We start from the raw sequence: 21,561 nt of genomic DNA, 5'->3' as shown, positions 1-21,561 counted from the left end.
ACCAAATTTGTCGCCATCCAGTTCTCCACGGCCTGTTCCACCGCGTCAAACTATCGTTACTCCTTTGCCAAATAGTAACGATTTGAAAACAGAAAATGAGCGACTAAAGCGTGAATTAGATTTATTGAGGGGAGTAGTTGCTGCATCTCGTCCGCCCTCTCCTCTTCCGCGTACAACGAATGCTTCGGTTAAATTGCGTGAAATTGTGGAAGCGGTACCGAGGTTCGATGGTCACAACATCTCGGTTACTCAGTTTGCGAGAGCTTGTAAAAGAGCTCTTGATTCTTTGCCCGCTTGTTATTCTGCCGAAACAGAAACTTCACTAACCAGGCTGCTTATCTCAAAATTAAACGGACACGCATACGTTGTTGTAGAGGATCTGAAAATAACTAAAGTAGAGCAATTAATAGATCGGCTGAAGGATGCTTTCTTGCCAGCACATGGGACGAATTACTATCGCGGACAACTAGCAACCGAGTTTAAAAAGCCAAAGGAGCACGTTCTTGATTACTTTAGTCGCGTCCGTGGTCTAACTCAGTCAATAATTGATGAGGAATCGAAGCAGGTTGGGCGTTTAAACGATCTGTTGAGCGCAAAATAGAAGAGGAAGGCCTTGACGCCTTCATTCGCGGTCTTCCGTCAGATTACCGAACTGCATTGCGATTCGAACGGTATACCGATTTTAGTTCAGCCTTAATTTGTTTGCTGCGAATTGACAAACAAATTCAAGAGGACGCAAAAAGAACGGCTTCTCCTACTTATAGGAGCCGTGTCGCGAATATCAGACAAATAAGGAAATAATAGTCTGTAATCACTGCAAAAAGCAGGGTCATAAGGAAAACAATTGCTGGCTAAAAAGAAAGTCAGGAAAAAGTTCACCAAGTCCATCAAATTCATCTAATAAATCGGTTAAACGAAGAGAAGGTCATTGTAATTATTGCAAAAAATTAGGCCATTGGAAATACGAGTGTCGATCACTAAAATATAATAATGATAAACGAAATAATCAGAACCAGGGAAACGACGGGAAGGGTCCGGCGGCGGACGCACGCCGTTCCCCCTCTCCCAAACCGCGTCCAAGATCTCCGCAACCGAAACCGGAACAGTCGCAATCAGGCAAATAATGTACGAACCGGTTATTAGGGCTCCATGTGTCACTGGTACCTCTCAAGAACTGACTGGCACCGTGACATTGATGATCGACACTGGCGCGGAAATCAATTTGATAAAATCTAACGTACTACGTAAATCGACAGAAACAGACGCTACGGAGACAGTACAGTTAACGGGTATCTCCCAAGACAGACATAACACGCTTGGCACTGCCAAGGTTCGCATATTTGGGGAGGACGTTAAATTCCACTTAGTAGAAGGAAATTTCCCTATTCAATCGAATGGTATTTTGGGAACCGAGTTCCTACAATCAAAATCTGCTACCATTGATTATACTAGTGGATGTCTTAAATTTCGCGAAAAGGTAATTCCGTTTGTCGCAGACGAGAGTGTTTGCATTCCTTCGAGAATGTCTCAAATTTGCTACTGCTACGTCGCGAACACTGAAGTAAAAGAGGGATATATCCCTCAGTTACAGCTCCCACCTGGAGTCTATGCAGGTGAAGCTTTAGTTAAAAACGAAAACGGGAAAGCATATTTTAAGGTAATAAACACGACTTCGAAACCTGTCTCTTTAGCAATTCAGAGATTGGAATTATTTGATTATAGTCTAGGTACTCTTCCGAATTCTGCACCAAATAACTCCGATCCTTTGTCCGAAATCTGCGATCCCGATCAATCCGAATATTTGCATTATGTACATACCATTTTGCATCCACCTCCGCTAATGAAACTCCGAAGAGGGTGATCCGAAATCTGAATCAACCTTACCACCCTCTCGAGTAGAATCCGTAAAATCCCTCCTCCGTCTCGAACATTTGAATACGGAAGAGGCTGAATCTGTTTCAAAATTAATTGCAGCAAACGCTGATATCTTCCATTTGCCAGGCGAACCGCTGGATGCACCGATATTTTGCAACATAAGATCATTACTAGTGACAGTGTTCCGGTGTACACAAAACAATATAGATTCCCTCCGGTTCACAAGGAAGAAGTTAGGAAACAGACATCTGAATTGCTGAAAGACGGAATAATTAGGCCATCTCTCTCACCGTACAATTCCCAATATGGATTGTACCTAAAAAGGCGGATTCCAAAGGAAATCCCAAATGGCGGATGGTGATCGATTATCGGAATTTAAATGAAAAAACAGTAGGAGACGCTTATCCTATACCTAACATAACCGAAATATTAGACCAACTCGGCGCGGCAAGATATTTTTCGACATTTGATTTGAAATCCGGATTTCACCAAATTAAAATGCATCCGGATGACCGAGAAAAGACAGCGTTCTCGACCCCGTACGGTCATTTTGAATTTAGTAGAATGCCATTCGGCTTAAAAAACGCTCCAGCAACTTTTCAACGGTTGATGGATCATGTCTTGACCGGTTTACAGGGCGAGGAAATGTTTGTTTACTTGGATGATGTCGTTCTTTACGCAAGGTCACTTAGCGAGCATGAAGCAAAATTTGATAAGCTCGCGCAAAGACTCCGTAAGGCCAATTTGAGGTTACAACCCGATAAATGTGAATTTTTAAGGCGGGAGGTAATCTATTTGGGACACATCATCGGGGAGAACGGTGTTAAACCTGATCCAAAAAAATTAGACGCTGTCAGAGAATTTCCGCGACCGAAAAATGCTAAATCTGTTCGACAATTTTTGGGACTTGCCGGATATTATAGAAGGTTTATTCCTGCCTTTTCTAAGGTTGCTAAACCATTGACAGATTTATTAAAAAAGGATGTTTTATTTCGCTGGGAAAGTACCCAAGAAAATGCATTTTGCTCGTTAAGGGACTCATTGTGCAAGGAACCGATACTACAGTTTCCAAATTTTAACTTGCCCTTTAACGTAACAACAGATGCATCCGGCTATGCAATTGGTGCCGTCTTGAGTCAAGGTCCTGTCGGGAAGGATCTGCCTGTCTCATACTGCTCGCGAATTTTGAATAAAGCAGAAATAAACTACTCTACAATTGAAAGAGAACTTCTGGCAGTAGTATATGCGACAAATTATTTTAGGCCTTATTTATACGGGCGAGAGTTTACTCTGATAACTGATCACAAACCGCTAGTTTGGCTCAAGTCAATTAAAGATCCGACTTCGAGACTCGTAAAATGGAGTTTGAAGTTAGCTGACTATTCGTTCAAAATTGTGTATAAGCCCGGAATTGCTAATGCTAACGCAGATGCCTTATCCCGAAATCCAGTGGAGACGAGGAGCGTACTCCCTGTATATGCGGACGATTCGGACGACAGCCCTATTAGGTTCAATGTCAGACGCGCATTAACAGAAAACGAAGACTATGACCTCGACGAAACAGCTGACGGGACGACGATCTCGACGTGACGTTACCCTCGACAGCTGACGCTAAGATAACAGAAACAGACAATGAATACTCTGACGTCGAGAGTGCCAGTGACTCAGCTGACTACGATAAATTGTTTTCTCCGTACACACCGACGAGAGTAGATATGCGTTCAGAATGATAACGGAAAATATATTCGAGACAAGGGACTCTCTGCATTTAAGGCGAGATAACTTGATAGTATTTACGGATCTTAGCGGTACACCTTGTGACGATGGCGCCAAACTTTTGGATAAAGCCAAACGGCTCCCGAAATCAGAACATTTAGTGTTAGCTCGAGCTAGGGTAACTAACATCGGAAAATATAAACTAGTAATAATACCTATAAAGGAACAAGCTGAGAACTCTACAAAATTCGAAACTCTGGTAGAAGCAATTGGCGCTTTACTTTCTGTTACCCGCGAATTGGGACTTAAATCTGTAAGTATTTCTAAGACAAATAATATCGATGGCATCCCATGGTCGCACGTCCAAAGGAAACTTCAAAATACTTTTGAATCTGAAATTTGCAAAATAGTAATTTGTCTTAATGAAATTCTAATCCCAGAACAGGAAAAGCGTAATGACATTCTTGCAGAATGCCACTCTTCGGCTATCGGTGGACATAAGGGTGTAACAAAAACTTATAACAGAATTAGGCAGAAGTATCATTGGCCCAATATGAAAAAAGACATACAAGAATACATTAGAAATTGCGAAGGATGTCAATTAAAGAAATTAGTTAGAATAAAGTCTAGGGAGCCAATGATACTAACCGATACGCCAGGAGCGGCATTCGACAAAATTGCCATGGACATTGTTGGACCACTTCCGGAAACAAAAAAAGGCAATAAATATATTCTTACTATACAGGATTCACTAACAAAATTTTTCGTTGCAGTAGCTCTGAAGACAGCTACATCAGTTGATATTGCGGAAGGCATGGTCCATAATTTTTGTAATATATTCGGAGCGCCACGCTCAATTCTGACTGATCAAGGGAAAAATTTCACAGGCTCCTTACTAAGGGCAATTGCTAAACAGTACCGTTGTAAGCAAATAAAAACCACAGCATTTCACCCACAGTCAAATGGGTCACTTGAGCGTTCGCACATTGTATTAATAGAATACTTAAAACAATTTATTAGTAAGAAGAGCGAGTGGGATAATTGGCTCACTCATGCTATGTTCGCATACAATACTAGCACACATGAGGGAACTAGGTTCACACCTCATGAATTGGTATTCGGAAGACAAGCGAATGCTCCCTCGGGAGAGGTGCTTACGAACGTTGCCCTAGAGAATACCTATTTAGAATACTATTTAGATTTAGTTCATAAAATTAGGTCAGCTCAGAAAATGCAAGAAGGAACCTGGTGGGCGCAAAAATAAAATCCAAATTTTATTATGATCAAAATTCTCGCAGCCAAAAACTTGAGGTCGGAAATAACGTCTATTTGTTGAAACAACCAACTTCTAAGTTTGGAGACCAGTACACTGGCCCCCACCAGATTCTAGAGATTCTACGTAATAATAACATAAAAATTAGTTATAAAAATGGAAGTAGGATTGTCCATCGAGACAAAGTTAAATTAACTAGAAATAAAAATTAGGACAATTCTTGCATAATTATCACATATATAACCTTTGTATGAATCTATTATAAGAAATTTTTGTAAAGACCTGTACATCTGCAACAGAAAGGATGCATTCCGAACTTTGCTGCATCATCATCGGTTACGTCACCATAGCTTCCGCATTGTTGGGTTACGATTGCGGCGGGACAGCTGCGAATATAACATCTGTGTCACTGCTGGAGACGGGGGACTGCAATCTCCCCACCACAACACCCAACAAGACGAAGACGTACATACAGCTGTTGCAGCTGACTGACTACGATACAACACCGGTATACCAGTGTCGGATTGAAGTTGACCGTGTCATTTATTACTGCATGAGCTCGCATATATCAGCTGTTCATAACGGGCGCCGCGTATATCTGATGGACGTGTCTGCCGACGTTTGCAAATCGATTATTAATACCGGTACACTTTCTTTAAATTCGTTCACTCAATTGACTGGACTTCGAGTAAATACGACCGATTTTCGGAGTGTTACGTTAGCAGGCTCCATAGCCACCGACGGTAAGTGCCTCGGCACACAATACGCAGATACCGACGGAACATGGGACGGTGTAGTAGTGCAAAGTGTAGTACGAACAAATATAAGAACATATACGGGAACAGTGAGAGTGAAGGATAATGTGATCTCACTACGGGGAAATGTGCGGTGCACCTTTTCGGAAGGAACATGCCTCACGGACGAAAACGGGAGTGCATTTTGGACAGTAATTCCTAAATCGGCGTGCAACTTCGAACAATACACAGCTTTATACGAAGGAACAGCAACAAAAATAGTTTCGCCTGTTACCATTTCACTGCTGTCAACAATGTATACGGTGACAGAGGGGGATACGACTTTCGCATTAATGGGCAAGGAAGAACACCATCTCTGTGGGTATAGTTTGATCACGACAGAACATCCGAAGCTGTTTATTTTAGAAACACAGCGGGGAAGAACGTTCACATCAAGGGCGAAAATAACACCTAACAATATGGATTTGTTCGCCTACGTGAACTCGAAATTTGTGTATGTTGAAAGGCATCATCGTGACCAGTTGGAGACTCTATACCACAGTGTACTACAACAAAGATGTAATCTGGAACAGCAAGTAATCAGAAATGCGTTAGCCTTGGCCGCGGTCCTTCCTGATGTCTTTGCGTACACAGTAATGAAAAAACCAGGATACATGGCAGTGATAGGCGGTGAAGTTGCACATATTATCAAATGCACACCGGTTCCTGTAAGGGTTAGACACGCGGGAGAATGTTATCGTGAACTCCCAGTGACATATCAAAACACCAGCATGTTCCTTAAACCAAAATCCAGAATTTTGGTAAGTAAAGGCACCGAAGAATCCTGCAGCGCACTACTACCACAAGAATATCTGGTTGAAGGTGTTTGGTACCAGTTGCTGCCAAAGCCAACTTACGTAAAGGATCCGCAAATTTTGGAACCAGACACGGAAGTGTTGTGGAAATATACCGACGCGGGATCCTTGGCAACCAGTGGTATTTACACACAGGCGGATCTGGACAATCTTAGGGACCACGTAATGTTCCCTATAGAACAGCCCTCTATACTGAACAATATTGCCAGGGGGGCAACCGGTCAAAAAGTGCAAACAGAAACATTAAATTTTATGAACTTTGTGAGTAAGAACGAATTTAACAAATTTGCGGAAAGTGTTACCTCGAAAGTGTGGAACGGACTTTTGAAATTCGGGTCAGTCAGTGCGGCAATACTAGGAGTAATATTTATATTTAAAATAATAAAATTGGTCGTTGATTCCATCTTGCGTGGTTACGCCCTACACACGGTATATGGGTGGAGCATCCATCTATTGGGCGCTATTTGGGGCTCAATAACGGGCCTACTTCTCCAGTTAAAGAACAGTAAGGATCGCCGAGCTGCATCAACCGAAACCGAACTCCGTGAAATCACCACGGAGCAGTCCGAAACAGTAAACAGTTTAGCCGATAGCAATCAACCAACTACGGCTACAAGCGGCTCGCAAACCGAGGAATCACCCGGTAAGCAATTGCGGTTTTATGCGGACGACGAAATCCTTCAGAAATTTCGCTCTTTACGAAGCAGTAGAAAATGAATTCCTACGTGCTTCTCTTAAAGGGGGGAGGTGTCACGTCATAGTGACAACTAATTTCGAAAATTCAAGTATTTATAGTAAATCCGAATTTTGTCATAATTCTATATATTTAGCGTTAATATTTGCTTTTTCTTCATTAGAATTTGTATCTATATTGTTTTGTATTCTAATATTTTAGTACGCGATGTTTTTCTCTACATATTGTATAATTTGCACTTTTATCTAATAAGTACTCTCATGAACGACCATCGATATTTGCATTTTTGTTAGCATATGGAAATTAGAATGGTACAGATCAATTGTCGTTCATGTGAAAACCTACCTTACCTACCAATAGGGTCGGTAAGCAGGTCTGTCGATAAGTGGAAGTCTGTAATACCGACTTCGTGCTCCTACATTACCGACACTTGTTATTAACATTTGGTTGATATAACAATTGCTGTTTGCATTCATCTTTAATTAAGTGGTTGCTGCAGATAACGTTGTTATATATTTTGTTGTTCTTTTAATTGGGAATAAATTTTAACAGTTATTATTAATTAATAGAACAAATAGTTAATAACATTTATATAAAGTAATAATGTTAGCTGGAACATAAAATTCCCACAGTCGTAATAAAGCAAACGTGCAATGAAAGGAAATCTCTTGGCTCAAGTATAAGGCGCACGTGCAGTTCTGGGAATTTCTGCCTGATAGTAACCTGATACTTAGTCGCTACCGGGAATTAGCGCTTGATAGTAAATGATATTTTTTCGAGGCAAATTCCATTCCCAGCTGACGACAGCAGTTTAGAGCTTGATTGTAACTAATATTTATTCACACGTGCAAACTTAAAAGATCAGCAGATTCCTTTCCCACGGGTTGGTAAAAGTCGGTAGTGGAGGAAGCACCTAGCGCGAGTGGGGGTACCTCCCACTCGGCCGTACGGGACTCGACGTGGGGAGCTTAGAGACTCCTCGCCGTCAGTCTACCGGCAACCATTATACTTAAAACACATAAAAAGTCTACTACAATACTTGATTAGTTCGCTTCATAAATTAGTCTATTGCGTGAACCTTAGTAATTTTGACGGTTTTTACAATTTAATATCTGTTACCGTGAGTCGATCAGTAAGACCTAACACCGTAAGTCGAGTGTTTCGCGTCGAACCTTTGTCTACTATTTCTGCGTCGACTAAGTTCGATATTTGTTTCGTAGTATGACAATTGCTATTAGGTTCGACATCTGTTATTGAATTCGACATCTATTACTAAGTTTGCTACGTTTGTAAACGAGTTTTTCGATAATTGTTTCTTAATCTTTACATTTATAAAAGTTTACATTTGCTATTGTCTGTGTTCGTATTGTGAGTTATACTGTGCATAACCTTGTGTTTTTATTGTTAAAGTTTACTTAAGAATATACTGTTATTTTACCTAAAATTTTTGGAATTGTTTCGAACCAACAACTAAGCTCCTTTTGCACCTGATTCCTTGTACCTATCTTCAAAATTCAACACTAGCACAATTGGAATTAAGGAGCTCCGGAAATCAGCACAGGGGACCACACTCCGAGGATTCCGTAAAATCATAGAGCAATATTAACATCAAGGTAAGTTGTCATCTCTTACTATTAAAGGAGTTAAGTTCCGCTTCTAGCCCAGATCCCGGGTAAAGTACTGGCTCTACAGGCTGACCCAAAATAGGGCATTTATTCTCTTTGCCGAGAAGACAGCAAGAAAGTCGGTATCGGATCGGAGAATTATCTAAAATTGTTCTTGCTCCTTGGCAGTCCTCTTCTAGGACGTCACAGGAAGGCAAAAACTGGTGGCAGCGGTGGGATAGAAAAAGGGAAGTGAGAGTCTTAACCTAATTTAGCTCGAATCCTCAGTGTGGGATCATTGCTATAATTCACATATAAAAAGAAAATATTTCATAGTAGTTAAAATGGCAACGGACCGTACACGCGTTAGAACAGATTCTCCCATCTCTGACGGGGCGATGGGTGGATTCAATGACGAATTAGCGGAAAAAGAATTATTAATAAGAAAAAGAATGGAAGAAATCATTTTGTTCCAAGAACAGTTAAATAATTTGCAGTTGGAAACTTATAAAAGACAGGAGGAACTAGACAGGAGAGAGAGTGAGATTGAAAATAAAAGAAAAGAGTTAGCACATAGAGAACGTAAACTAGAATTAAGGGAAGAAGAAATTCGTAGGTCTATGGGCGAAGATTTTGGCGGCTTTCGAGGATTTGAACGATCGCGAACTCCGGTAGACTCATTTATCACCATATCAAGAACACCAAATTTGTCGCCATCCAGTTCTCCACGGCCTGTTCCACCGCGTCAAACTATCGTTACTCCTTTGCCAAATAGTAACGATTTGAAAACAGAAAATGAGCGACTAAAGCGTGAATTAGATTTATTGAGGGGAGTAGTTGCTGCATCTCGTCCGCCCTCTCCTCTTCCGCGTACAACGAATGCTTCGGTTAAATTGCGTGAAATTGTGGAAGCGGTACCGAGGTTCGATGGTCACAACATCTCGGTTACTCAGTTTGCGAGAGCTTGTAAAAGAGCTCTTGATTCTTTGCCCGCTTGTTATTCTGCCGAAACAGAAACTTCACTAACCAGGCTGCTTATCTCAAAATTAAACGGACACGCATACGTTGTTGTAGAGGATCTGAAAATAACTAAAGTAGAGCAATTAATAGATCGGCTGAAGGATGCTTTCTTGCCAGCACACGGGACGAATTACTATCGCGGACAACTAGCAACCGAGTTTAAAAAGCCAAAGGAGCACGTTCTTGATTACTTTAGTCGCGTCCGTGGTCTAACTCAGTCAATAATTGATGAGGAATCGAAGCAGGTTGGGCGTTTAGAACGATCTGTTGAGCGCAAAATAGAAGAGGAAGGCCTTGACGCCTTCATTCGCGGTCTTCCGTCAGATTACCGAACTGCATTGCGATTCGAACGGTATACCGATTTTAGTTCAGCCTTAATTTGTTTGCTGCGAATTGACAAACAAATTCAAGAGGACGCAAAAAGAACGGCTTCTCCTACTTATAGGAGCCGTGTCGCGAATATCAGACAAATTAAGGAAATAATAGTCTGTAATCACTGCAAAAAGCAGGGTCATAAGGAAAACAATTGCTGGCTAAAAAGAAAGTCAGGAAAAATTCACCAAGTCCATCAAATTCATCTAATAAATCGGTTAAACGAAGAGAAGGTCATTGTAATTATTGCAAAAATTAGGCCATTGGAAATACGAGTGTCGATCACTAAAATATAATAATGATAAACGAAATAATCAGAACCAGGGAAACGACGGGAAGGGTCCGGCGGCGGACGCACGCCGTTCCCCCTCTCCCAAACCGCGTCCAAGATCTCCGCAACCGAAACCGGAACAGTCGCAATCAGGCAAATAATGTACGAACCGGTTATTAGGGCTCCATGTGTCACTGGTACCTCTCAAGAACTGACTGGCACCGTGACATTGATGATCGACACTGGCGCGGAAATCAATTTGATAAAATCTAACGTACTACGTAAATCGACAGAAACAGACGCTACGGAGACAGTACAGTTAACGGGTATCTCCCAAGACAGACATAACACGCTTGGCACTGCCAAGGTTCGCATATTTGGGGAGGACGTTAAATTCCACTTAGTAGAAGGAAATTTCCCTATTCAATCGAATGGTATTTTGGGAACCGAGTTCCTACAATCAAAATCTGCTACCATTGATTATACTAGTGGATGTCTTAAATTTCGCGAAAAGGTAATTCCGTTTGTCGCAGACGAGAGTGTTTGCATTCCTTCGAGAATGTCTCAAATTTGCTACTGCTACGTCGCGAACACTGAAGTAAAAGAGGGATATATCCCTCAGTTACAGCTCCCACCTGGAGTCTATGCAGGTGAAGCTTTAGTTAAAAACGAAAACGGGAAAGCATATTTTAAGGTAATAAACACGACTTCGAAACCTGTCTCTTTAGCAATTCAGAGATTGGAATTATTTGATTATAGTCTAGGTACTCTTCCGAATTCTGCACCAAATAACTCCGATCCTTTGTCCGAAATCTGCGATCCCGATCAATCCGAATATTTGCATTATGTACATACCATTTTTGCATCCACCTCCGCTAATGAAACTCCGAAGAGGGGTGATCCGAAATCTGAATCAACCTTACCACCCTCTCGAGTAGAATCCGTAAAATCCCTCCTCCGTCTCGAACATTTGAATACGGAAGAGGCTGAATCTGTTTCAAAATTAATTGCAGCAAACGCTGATATCTTCCATTTGCCAGGCGAACCGCTTGGATGCACCGATATTTTGCAACATAAGATCATTACTAGTGACAGTGTTCCGGTGTACACAAAACAATATAGATTCCCTCCGGTTCACAAGGAAGAAGTTAGGAAACAGACATCTGAATTGCTGAAAGACGGAATAATTAGGCCATCTCTCTCACCGTACAATTCTCCAATATGGATTGTACCTAAAAAGGCGGATTCCAAAGGAAATCCCAAATGGCGGATGGTGATCGATTATCGGAATTTAAATGAAAAAACAGTAGGAGACGCTTATCCTATACCTAACATAACCGAAATATTAGACCAACTCGGCGCGGCAAGATATTTTTCGACATTTGATTTGAAATCCGGATTTCACCAAATTAAAATGCATCCGGATGACCGAGAAAAGACAGCGTTCTCGACCCCGTACGGTCATTTTGAATTTAGTAGAATGCCATTCGGCTTAAAAAACGCTCCAGCAACTTTTCAACGGTTGATGGATCATGTCTTGACCGGTTTACAGGGCGAGGAAATGTTTGTTTACTTGGATGATGTCGTTCTTTACGCAAGGTCACTTAGCGAGCATGAAGCAAAATTTGATAAGCTCGCGCAAAGACTCCGTAAGGCCAATTTGAGGTTACAACCCGATAAATGTGAATTTTTAAGGCGGGAGGTAATCTATTTGGGACACATCATCGGGGAGAACGGTGTTAAACCTGATCCAAAAAAATTAGACGCTGTCAGAGAATTTCCGCGACCGAAAAATGCTAAATCTGTTCGACAATTTTTGGGACTTGCCGGATATTATAGAAGGTTTATTCCTGCCTTTTCTAAGGTTGCTAAACCATTGACAGATTTATTAAAAAAGGATGTTTTATTTCGCTGGGAAAGTACCCAAGAAAATGCATTTTGCTCGTTAAGGGACTCATTGTGCAAGGAACCGATACTACAGTTTCCAAATTTTAACTTGCCCTTTAACGTAACAACAGATGCATCCGGCTATGCAATTGGTGCCGTCTTGAGTCAAGGTCCTGTCGGGAAGGATCTGCCTGTCTCATACTGCTCGCGAATTTTGAATAAAGCAGAAATAACTACTCTACAATTGAAAGAGAACTTCTGGCAGTAGTATATGCGACAAATTATTTTAGGCCTTATTTATACGGGCGAGAGTTTACTCTGATAACTGATCACAAACCGCTAGTTTGGCTCAAGTCAATTAAAGATCCGACTTCGAGACTCGTAAAATGGAGTTTGAAGTTAGCTGACTATTCGTTCAAAATTGTGTATAAGCCCGGAATTGCTAATGCTAACGCAGATGCCTTATCCCGAAATCCAGTGGAGACGAGGAGCGTACTCCCTGTATATGCGGACGATTCGGACGACAGCCCTATTAGGTTCAATGTCAGACGCGCATTAACAGAAAACGAAGACTATGACCTCGACGAAACAGCTGACGGGACAGACGATCTCGACGTGACGTTACCCTCGACAGCTGACGCTAAGATAACAGAAACAGACAATGAATACTCTGACGTCGAGAGTGCCAGTGACTCAGCTGACTACGATAAATTGTTTTCTCCGTACACACCGACGAGAGTAGATATGCGTTCAAGAATGATAACGGAAAATATATTCGAGACAAGGGACTCTCTGCATTTAAGGCGAGATAACTTGATAGTATTTACGGATCTTAGCGGTACACCTTGTGACGATGGCGCCAAACTTTTGGATAAAGCCAAACGGCTCCCGAAATCAGAACATTTAGTGTTAGCTCGAGCTAGGGTAACTAACATCGGAAAATATAAACTAGTAATAATACCTATAAAGGAACAAGCTGAGAACTCTACAAAATTCGAAACTCTGGTAGAAGCAATTGGCGCTTTACTTTCTGTTACCCGCGAATTGGGACTTAAATCTGTAAGTATTTCTAAGACAAATAATATCGATGGCATCCCATGGTCGCACGTCCAAAGGAAACTTCAAAATACTTTTGAATCTGAAATTTGCAAAATAGTAATTTGTCTTAATGAAATTCTAATCCCAGAACAGGAAAAGCGTAATGACATTCTTGCAGAATGCCACTCTTCGGCTATCGGTGGACATAAGGGTGTAACAAAAACTTATAACAGAATTAGGCAGAAGTATCATTGGCCCAATATGAAAAAAGACATACAAGAATACATTAGAAATTGCGAAGGATGTCAATTAAAGAAATTAGTTAGAATAAAGTCTAGGGAGCCAATGATACTAACCGATACGCCAGGAGCGGCATTCGACAAAATTGCCATGGACATTGTTGGACCACTTCCGGAAACAAAAAAGGCAATAAATATATTCTACTATACAGGATTCACTAACAAAATTTTTCGTTGCAGTAGCTCTGAAGACAGCTACATCAGTTGATATTGCGGAAGGCATGGTCCATAATTTTTGTAATATATTCGGAGCGCCACGCTCAATTCTGACTGATCAAGGGAAAAATTTCACAGGCTCCTTACTAAGGGCAATTGCTAAACAGTACCGTTGTAAGCAAATAAAAACCACAGCATTTCACCCACAGTCAAATGGGTCACTTGAGCGTTCGCACATTGTATTAATAGAATACTTAAAACAATTTATTAGTAAGAAGAGCGAGTGGGATAATTGGCTCACTCATGCTATGTTCGCATACAATACTAGCACACATGAGGGAACTAGGTTCACACCTCATGAATTGGTATTCGGAAGACAAGCGAATGCTCCCTCGGGAGAGGTGCTTACGAACGTTGCCCTAGAGAATACCTATTTAGAATACTATTTAGATTTAGTTCATAAAATTAGGTCAGCTCAGAAAATAGCAAGAAGGAACCTGGTGGGCGCAAAAATAAAATCCAAATTTTATTATGATCAAAATTCTCGCGGCCAAAAACTTGAGGTCGGAAATAACGTCTATTTGTTGAAACAACCAACTTCTAAGTTTGGAGACCAGTACACTGGCCCCCACCAGATTCTAGAGATTCTACGTAATAATAACATAAAAATTAGTTATAAAAATGGAAGTAGGATTGTCCATCGAGACAAAGTTAAATTAACTAGAAATAAAAATTAGGACAATTCTTGCATAATTATCACATATATAACCTTTGTATGAATCTATTATAAGAAATTTTTGTAAAGACCTGTACATCTGCAACAGAAAGGATGCATTCCGAACTTTGCTGCATCATCATCGGTTACGTCACCATAGCTTCCGCATTGTTGGGTTACGATTGCGGCGGGACAGCTGCGAATATAACATCTGTGTCACTGCTGGAGACGGGGGACTGCAATCTCCCCACCACAACACCCAACAAGACGAAGACGTACATACAGCTGTTGCAGCTGACTGACTACGATACAACACCGGTATACCAGTGTCGGATTGAAGTTGACCGTGTCATTTATTACTGCGGCATGAGCTCGCATATATCAGCTGTTCATAACGGGCGCCGCGTATATCTGATGGACGTGTCTGCCGACGTTTGCAAATCGATTATTAATACCGGTACACTTTCTTTAAATTCGTTCACTCAATTGACTGGACTTCGAGTAAATACGACCGATTTTCGGAGTGTTACGTTAGCAGGCTCCATAGCCACCGACGGTAAGTGCCTCGGCACACAATACGCAGATACCGACGGAACATGGGACGGTGTAGTAGTGCAAAGTGTAGTACGAACAAATATAAGAACATATACGGGAACAGTGAGAGTGAAGGATAATGTGATCTCACTACGGGGAAATGTGCGGTGCACCTTTTCGGAAGGAACATGCCTCACGGACGAAAACGGGAGTGCATTTTGGACAATAATTCCTAAATCGGCGTGCAACTTCGAACAATACACAGCTTTATACGAAGGCACAGCAACAAAAATAGTTTCGCCTGTTACCATTTCACTACTGTCAACAATGTATACGGTGACAGAGGGGGATACGACTTTCGCATTAATGGGCAAGGAAGAACACCATCTCTGTGGGTATAGTTTGATCACGACAGAACATCCGAAGCTGTTCATTTTAGAAACACAGCGGGGAAGAACGTTCACATCAAAGCGAAAATAACACCTAACAATATGGATTTGTTCGCCTACGTGAACTCGAAATTTGTGTATGTTGAAAGGCATCATCGTGACCAGTTGGAAGCTCTATACCACAGTGTACTACAACAAAGATGTAATCTGGAACAGCAAGTAATCAGAAATGCGTTAGCCTTGGCCGCGATCCTTCCTGATGTCTTTGCGTATACAGTAATGAAAAAACCAGGATACATGGCAGTGATAGGCGGTGAAGTTGCACATATTATCAAATGCACACCGGTTCCTGTAAAGGTTAGACACGCGGGAGAATGTTATCGTGAACTCCCAGTGACATATCAAAACACCAGCATGTTCCTTAAACCAAAATCCAGAATTTTGGTAAGTAAGGGCACCGAAGAATCCTGCAGCGCACTACTACCACAAGAATATCTGGTTGAAGGTGTTTGGTACCAGTTGCTGCCAAAGCCAACTTACGTAAAGGATCCGCAAATTTTGGAACCAGACACGGAAGTGTTGTGGAAATATACCGACGCGGGATCCTTGGCAACCAGTGGTATTTACACACAGGCGGATCTGGACAATCTTAGGGACCACGTAATGTTCCCTATAGAACAGCCCTCTATACTGAACAATATTGCCAGGGGGGCAACCGGTCAAAAAGTGCAAACAGAAACATTAAATTTTATGAACTTTGTGAGTAAGAACGAATTTAACAAATTTGCGGAAAGTGTTACCTCGAAAGTGTGGAACGGACTTTTGAAATTCGGGTCAGTCAGTGCGGCAATACTAGGAGTAATATTTATATTTAAAATAATAAAATTGGTCGTTGATTCCATCTTGCGTGGTTACGCCCTACACACGGTATATGGGTGGAGCATCCATCTATTGGGCGCTATTTGGGGCTCAATAACGGGCCTACTTCTCCAGTTAAAGAACAGTAAGGATCGCCGAGCTGCATCAACCGAAACCGAACTCCGTGAAATCACCACGGAGCAGTCCGAAACAGTAAACAGTTTAGCCGATAGCAATCAACCAACTACGGCTACAAGCAGCTCGCAAACCGAGGAATCACCCGGTAAGCAATTGCGGTTTTATGCGGACGACGAAATCCTTCAGAAATTTCGCTCTTTACGAAGCAGTAGAAAATGAATTCCTACGTGCTTCTCTTAAAGGGGGGAGGTGTCACGTCATAGTGACAACTAATTTCGAAAATTCAAGTATTTATAGTAAATCCGAATTTTGTCATAATTCTATATATTTAGCGTTAATATTTGCTTTTTCTTCATTAACGAATTTGTATCTATATTGTTTTGTATTCTAATATTTTAGTACGCGATGTTTTTCTCTACATATTGTATAATTTGCACTTTTATCTAATAAGTACTCTCATGAACGACCATCGATATTTGCATTTTTGTTAGCATATGGAAATTAGAATGGTACAGATCAATTGTCGTTCATGTGAAAACCTACCTTACCTACCAATAGGGTCGGTAAGCAGGTCTGTCGATAAGTGGAAGTCTGTAATACCGACTTCGTGCTCCTACATTACCGACACTTGTTATTAACATTTGGTTGATATAACAATTGCTGTTTGCATTCATCTTTAATTAAGTGGTTGCTGCAGATAACGTTGTTATATATTTTGTTGTTCTTTTAATTGGGAATAAATTTTAACAGTTATTATTAATTAATAGAACAAATAGTTAATAACATTTATATAAAGTAATAATGTTAGCTGGAACATAAAATTCCCACAGTCGTAATAAAGCAAACGTGCAATGAAGAGAAATCTCTTGGCTCAAGTATAAGGCGCACGTGCAGTTCTGGGAATTTCTGCCTGATAGTAACCTGATACTTTAGTCGCTACCGGGAATTAGCGCTTGATAGTAAATGATATTTTTCCGAGGCAAATTCCATTCCCAGCTGACGACAGCAGTTTAGAGCTTGATTGTAACTAATATTTATTCACACGTGCAAACTTAAAAGATCAGCAGATTCCTTTCCCACGGGTTGGTAAAAGTCTGTAGTGGAGGAAGCACCTAGCGCGAGTGGAGGTACCTCCCACTCGGCCGTACGGGACTCGACGTGGGGAGCTTAGAGACTCCTCGCCGGCAGTCTACCGGCAACCACTATACTTAAAACACATAAAAAGTTACTACAATACTTGATTAGTTCGCTTCATAAATTAGTCTATTGCGTGAACCTTAGTAATTTTGACGGTTTTTACAGTTTAATATCTGTTACCGTGAGTCGATCAGTAAGACCTAACACCGTAAGTCGAGTGTTTCGCGTCGAACCTTTGTCTACTATTTCTGCGTCGACTAAGTTCGATATTTGTTTCGTAGTATGACAATTGCTATTAGGTTCGACATCTGTTATTGAATTCGACATCTATTACTAAGTTTGCTACGTTTGTAAACGAGTTTTTCGATAATTGTTTCTTAATCTTTACATTTATAAAAGTTTACATTTGCTATTGTCTGTGTTCGTATTGTGAGTTATACTGTGCATAACCTTGTGTTGTTTATTGTTAAAGTTTACTTAAGAATATACTGTTATTTTACCTAAAATTTTTGGAATTGTTTCGAACCAACAACTAAGCTCCTTTTGCACCTGATTCCTTGTACCTATCTTCAAAATTCAACACTAGCACAATTGGAATTAAGGAGCTCCGGAAATCAGCACAGGGGACCATACTCCGAGGATTCCGTAAAATCATAGAGCAATATTAACATCAAGGTAAGTTGTCATCTCTTACTAATTAAAGGAGTTAAGTTCCGCTTCTAGCCCAGATCCCGGGTAAAGTACTGGCTCTACAGGCTGACCCAAAATAGGGCATTTGTTCTCTTTGCCGAGAAGACAGCAAGAAAGTCGGTGTCGGAACGGAGAATTATCTAAAATTGTTCTTGCTCCTTGGCAGTCCTCTTCCAGGACGTCACACAGGAAATAAATATATTCTTACAATACAGGACGCACTTACAAAATATTTTATAGCTATACCATTACAAACGACTACGTCAATAGATATTGCTGAAGGGTTAGTTTATAATGTTTGCAATGTTTTCGGGGCACCTCGATCCATATTGACTGACCAGGGAACAAACTTTACTAGTTCACTTTTAAAGGCAATAGCCAAACAATATAATTTAAAACAAATAAGAACTACGGCGTTCCATCCTCAGTCAAATGGATCACTAGAGAGGTCTCATATTGTACTAATAGAGTATTTAAAACATTATATAGACAAAAGGAGCGAGTGGGATAAGTGGTTAACACACGCCATGTTCGCCTATAACACCAGTACACACGAGGGAACTAGGTTTACCCCTCACGAACTGATATTCGCAAAACAAGCTAACATACCTTCCGCAGACATACATACAAATACAGCTTTAGACAATACATATTTAGAATACTATTTAGATCTCGTAATAAAATTAAGACATCTCAGAACATAGCAAGACAAAACCTGGTGGGAGCTAAAATTAGATCAAAATTTTACTACGATCGAAATGCTCGAGGTCAAGACTTAAAGGTTGGTCAATATATATATCTATTAAAAGAACCAACGACAAAACTCGGCAGTCAATATTCCGGCCCCCACCAGATTCTAGAACTGCTCCCTAAAAACAATATTAAGATTCACTTTAAGGGTAAATGTAGAATCGTACACAAGGACAAGGTCAAAATCGCCAAAAATATATAAAATAAATATCTTTTAGTTTTGCGTATAAAATGAAGACGATACTGGGCATCCTTGTCATTTGCCACATCACCGTAATATCCGCATTACTTGGCTACGATTGCGGAGGCACGGCGGCGAACATCACAACGGTCTCACTACTGGAGACAGGAGAATGCGACCTTCCCAATACAACTGTCAACAAAACAAAAACATACGTGCAACTGTTACAATTAGTAGACTACGATAGTACCATGGTGTTTCAGTGCAGAGTAGAAATCGACAGAACAATATACTATTGCGGGATGAGTTCGCACGTCTCAGCCGTGCATAACGGTCGACGCGTGTACTTACTCGAAATCTCACGCGAAGTGTGCGGTTCGATCATTAAAACGGGAACTCTTTCATTAAACTCTTTCACTCAAATAAGTGGTCTTAAAGTCAACACAACGGACTTTCGAAGTATAACGCTGGCAGGTTCAATCGGCATCGACGGCAGGTGCCAAGGAACGCAATATTCCGACGCCGACGGAACGTGGGAAAGTGTCGTGGTTCAAGGGATAGTTCGTACGAAATAAGAACGTATACGGGAATAGTTAAAATCAAAGATAATTCCATAGCATTAAGAGGACACATCAAGTGTTCCTTCTCGGAAGAGAATTGCTTCACCGATGAAAATGGAGATGCATTCTGGACAGTCATTACAAGGTCTTCGTGCCATTTCGAGATGTATTCTGCGCTATACGAGGGAGAAGCGGTTAAAATGACCACACTCGACAGTAATTCGCACATCTACGCAGTGACTGAGGGCGAAACGACATTCGCATTAATGGGAAAACAAGAAGAAAACGTATGCGGTTACAAACTCATAAAGACCGAGCATCCAAAATTATTTATCCTGGAAACTGGACGAGATAGGATTCACATCAAGAACAAAATTATCAATAAACAATATGGATTTATTTACTTATGTCAATTCCAAATTTGTTTATGTAGAAAAACATCATCAAAACCAAATGGAAAATTTATATATAATGTCCTACAACAACGATGCAAACTAGAAAAGGAAGTCATCAAAAACGCACTCGCACTTGCGGTACTACTCCCTGACGTTTTTGCGGTAACAATTATGAAGGGCCCAGGATACATGGCAATCATCGGTGGAGAAGTAGCGCACATCATTAAATGTACCCCTGTTCCAGTTAAAATTAGACACACAGATAGTTGTTTTCGAGAACTTCCGGTAACATACCAAACGCAAGTATGTTCCTAAGACCTAAATCTAGAATTTTGGTAAGCAGAGGCACGCAGGAGCCCTGTAATTCTTTACTTCCACATGTATACTTTGTCAAAGGCGTCTGGTATCAACTACTGCCAAAACCAACTTATGTTAAGGAACCACATATCTTACAACCACAAACCGAAGCAAATTGGAAATATACCGATGCGGGCTCTCTCGCGACAAGTGGTATCTATTCGCAAGCGGACCTAGAAAATCTACGGGACCACGTCATGTTCCCAATGGAACAACCTTCAATAATAAATCATATCGCAAGAGGAGCCGCCGGAAAGGAAATAAACTCGGAAACATTAAATTTTGTGAATCTCGTGAGTGAAAGTGAAATGCAAAAGCTAACCGAAAAGGTTACCACACGTATGTGGAATGGACTATTAAAGTTCGGAACCGTCAGTGCGGCAATATTAGGTATACTCTTCATCTTCAAACTATTAAAATTAGTGATCGATTCTATTTTGCGCGGTTATGCATTGCATACGGTGTATGGGTGGAGTCTGCACCTTCTTGGCGCTATTTGGGGTCATTAACAAACCTATTATTGCACCTGAAAAACGGAGGTGGGCGCCAAAGTCCACCAGTAGACGTAAAAGAAGTAGAATTAAGGGAAATCGTATCGGAACAACGGGAAGATCAAATCACAAGCGATTCTCAACCTCAAAAGTCATGTAAGCGTGTACGTTTCGATTTGGAAGACAATTCCCAAAGTGCTATTGATTCTTTACGAAGCACCAGAAAATAGTTTCTTGGTTGCTTCTTCTTTAAGGGGGGAGGTGTCACGTCTTGGTGACGATTCGATATGCCAAAACGTACCATCCGGAGATTGTGATTTGTCCTTCCGTCACATATACGAAAATTTTTGAAATTTTATCACTTATATATTTTTACTTGTACAAATTACACATACACATGGTTACGATACGATTATTAAAATATTTTACCTTTGTATAACATATAACCGTATAATAATTTACATTATATTCACTGTAAATTCTATTTTGTATTAGGTGCTCTTATGAACGACCATCGATAAATATCATTTTTGACAGCATGCGGTAATAGTA

General features: G+C 40.8%; 1 protein-coding gene across 1 annotated transcript; it reads left to right on the top strand.

Moving 5' to 3' along the window:
- Positions 1–8,673: 8,673 nt before the first annotated feature.
- On the top strand, positions 8,674–15,543 carry LOC122524554. The gene is made up of 2 exons (XM_043646866.1): positions 8,674–8,780; positions 14,639–15,543. The coding sequence occupies exon 2, from the start codon at positions 14,644–14,646 to the stop codon at positions 15,541–15,543; it is 900 nt and encodes a 299-aa protein (XP_043502801.1). The 5' UTR covers positions 8,674–8,780; positions 14,639–14,643.
- Positions 15,544–21,561: the final 6,018 nt, after the last annotated feature.

This window comes from Polistes fuscatus, unplaced genomic scaffold (assembly GCF_010416935.1).
Source record: "Polistes fuscatus isolate 324 unplaced genomic scaffold, CU_Pfus_HIC Scaffold78, whole genome shotgun sequence".
Lineage (NCBI taxonomy): Eukaryota > Metazoa > Arthropoda > Insecta > Hymenoptera > Vespidae > Polistes > Polistes fuscatus.
Note: the sequence above shows the minus strand (reverse complement) of the source record. Positions and strands in the feature narration are given on the sequence as shown.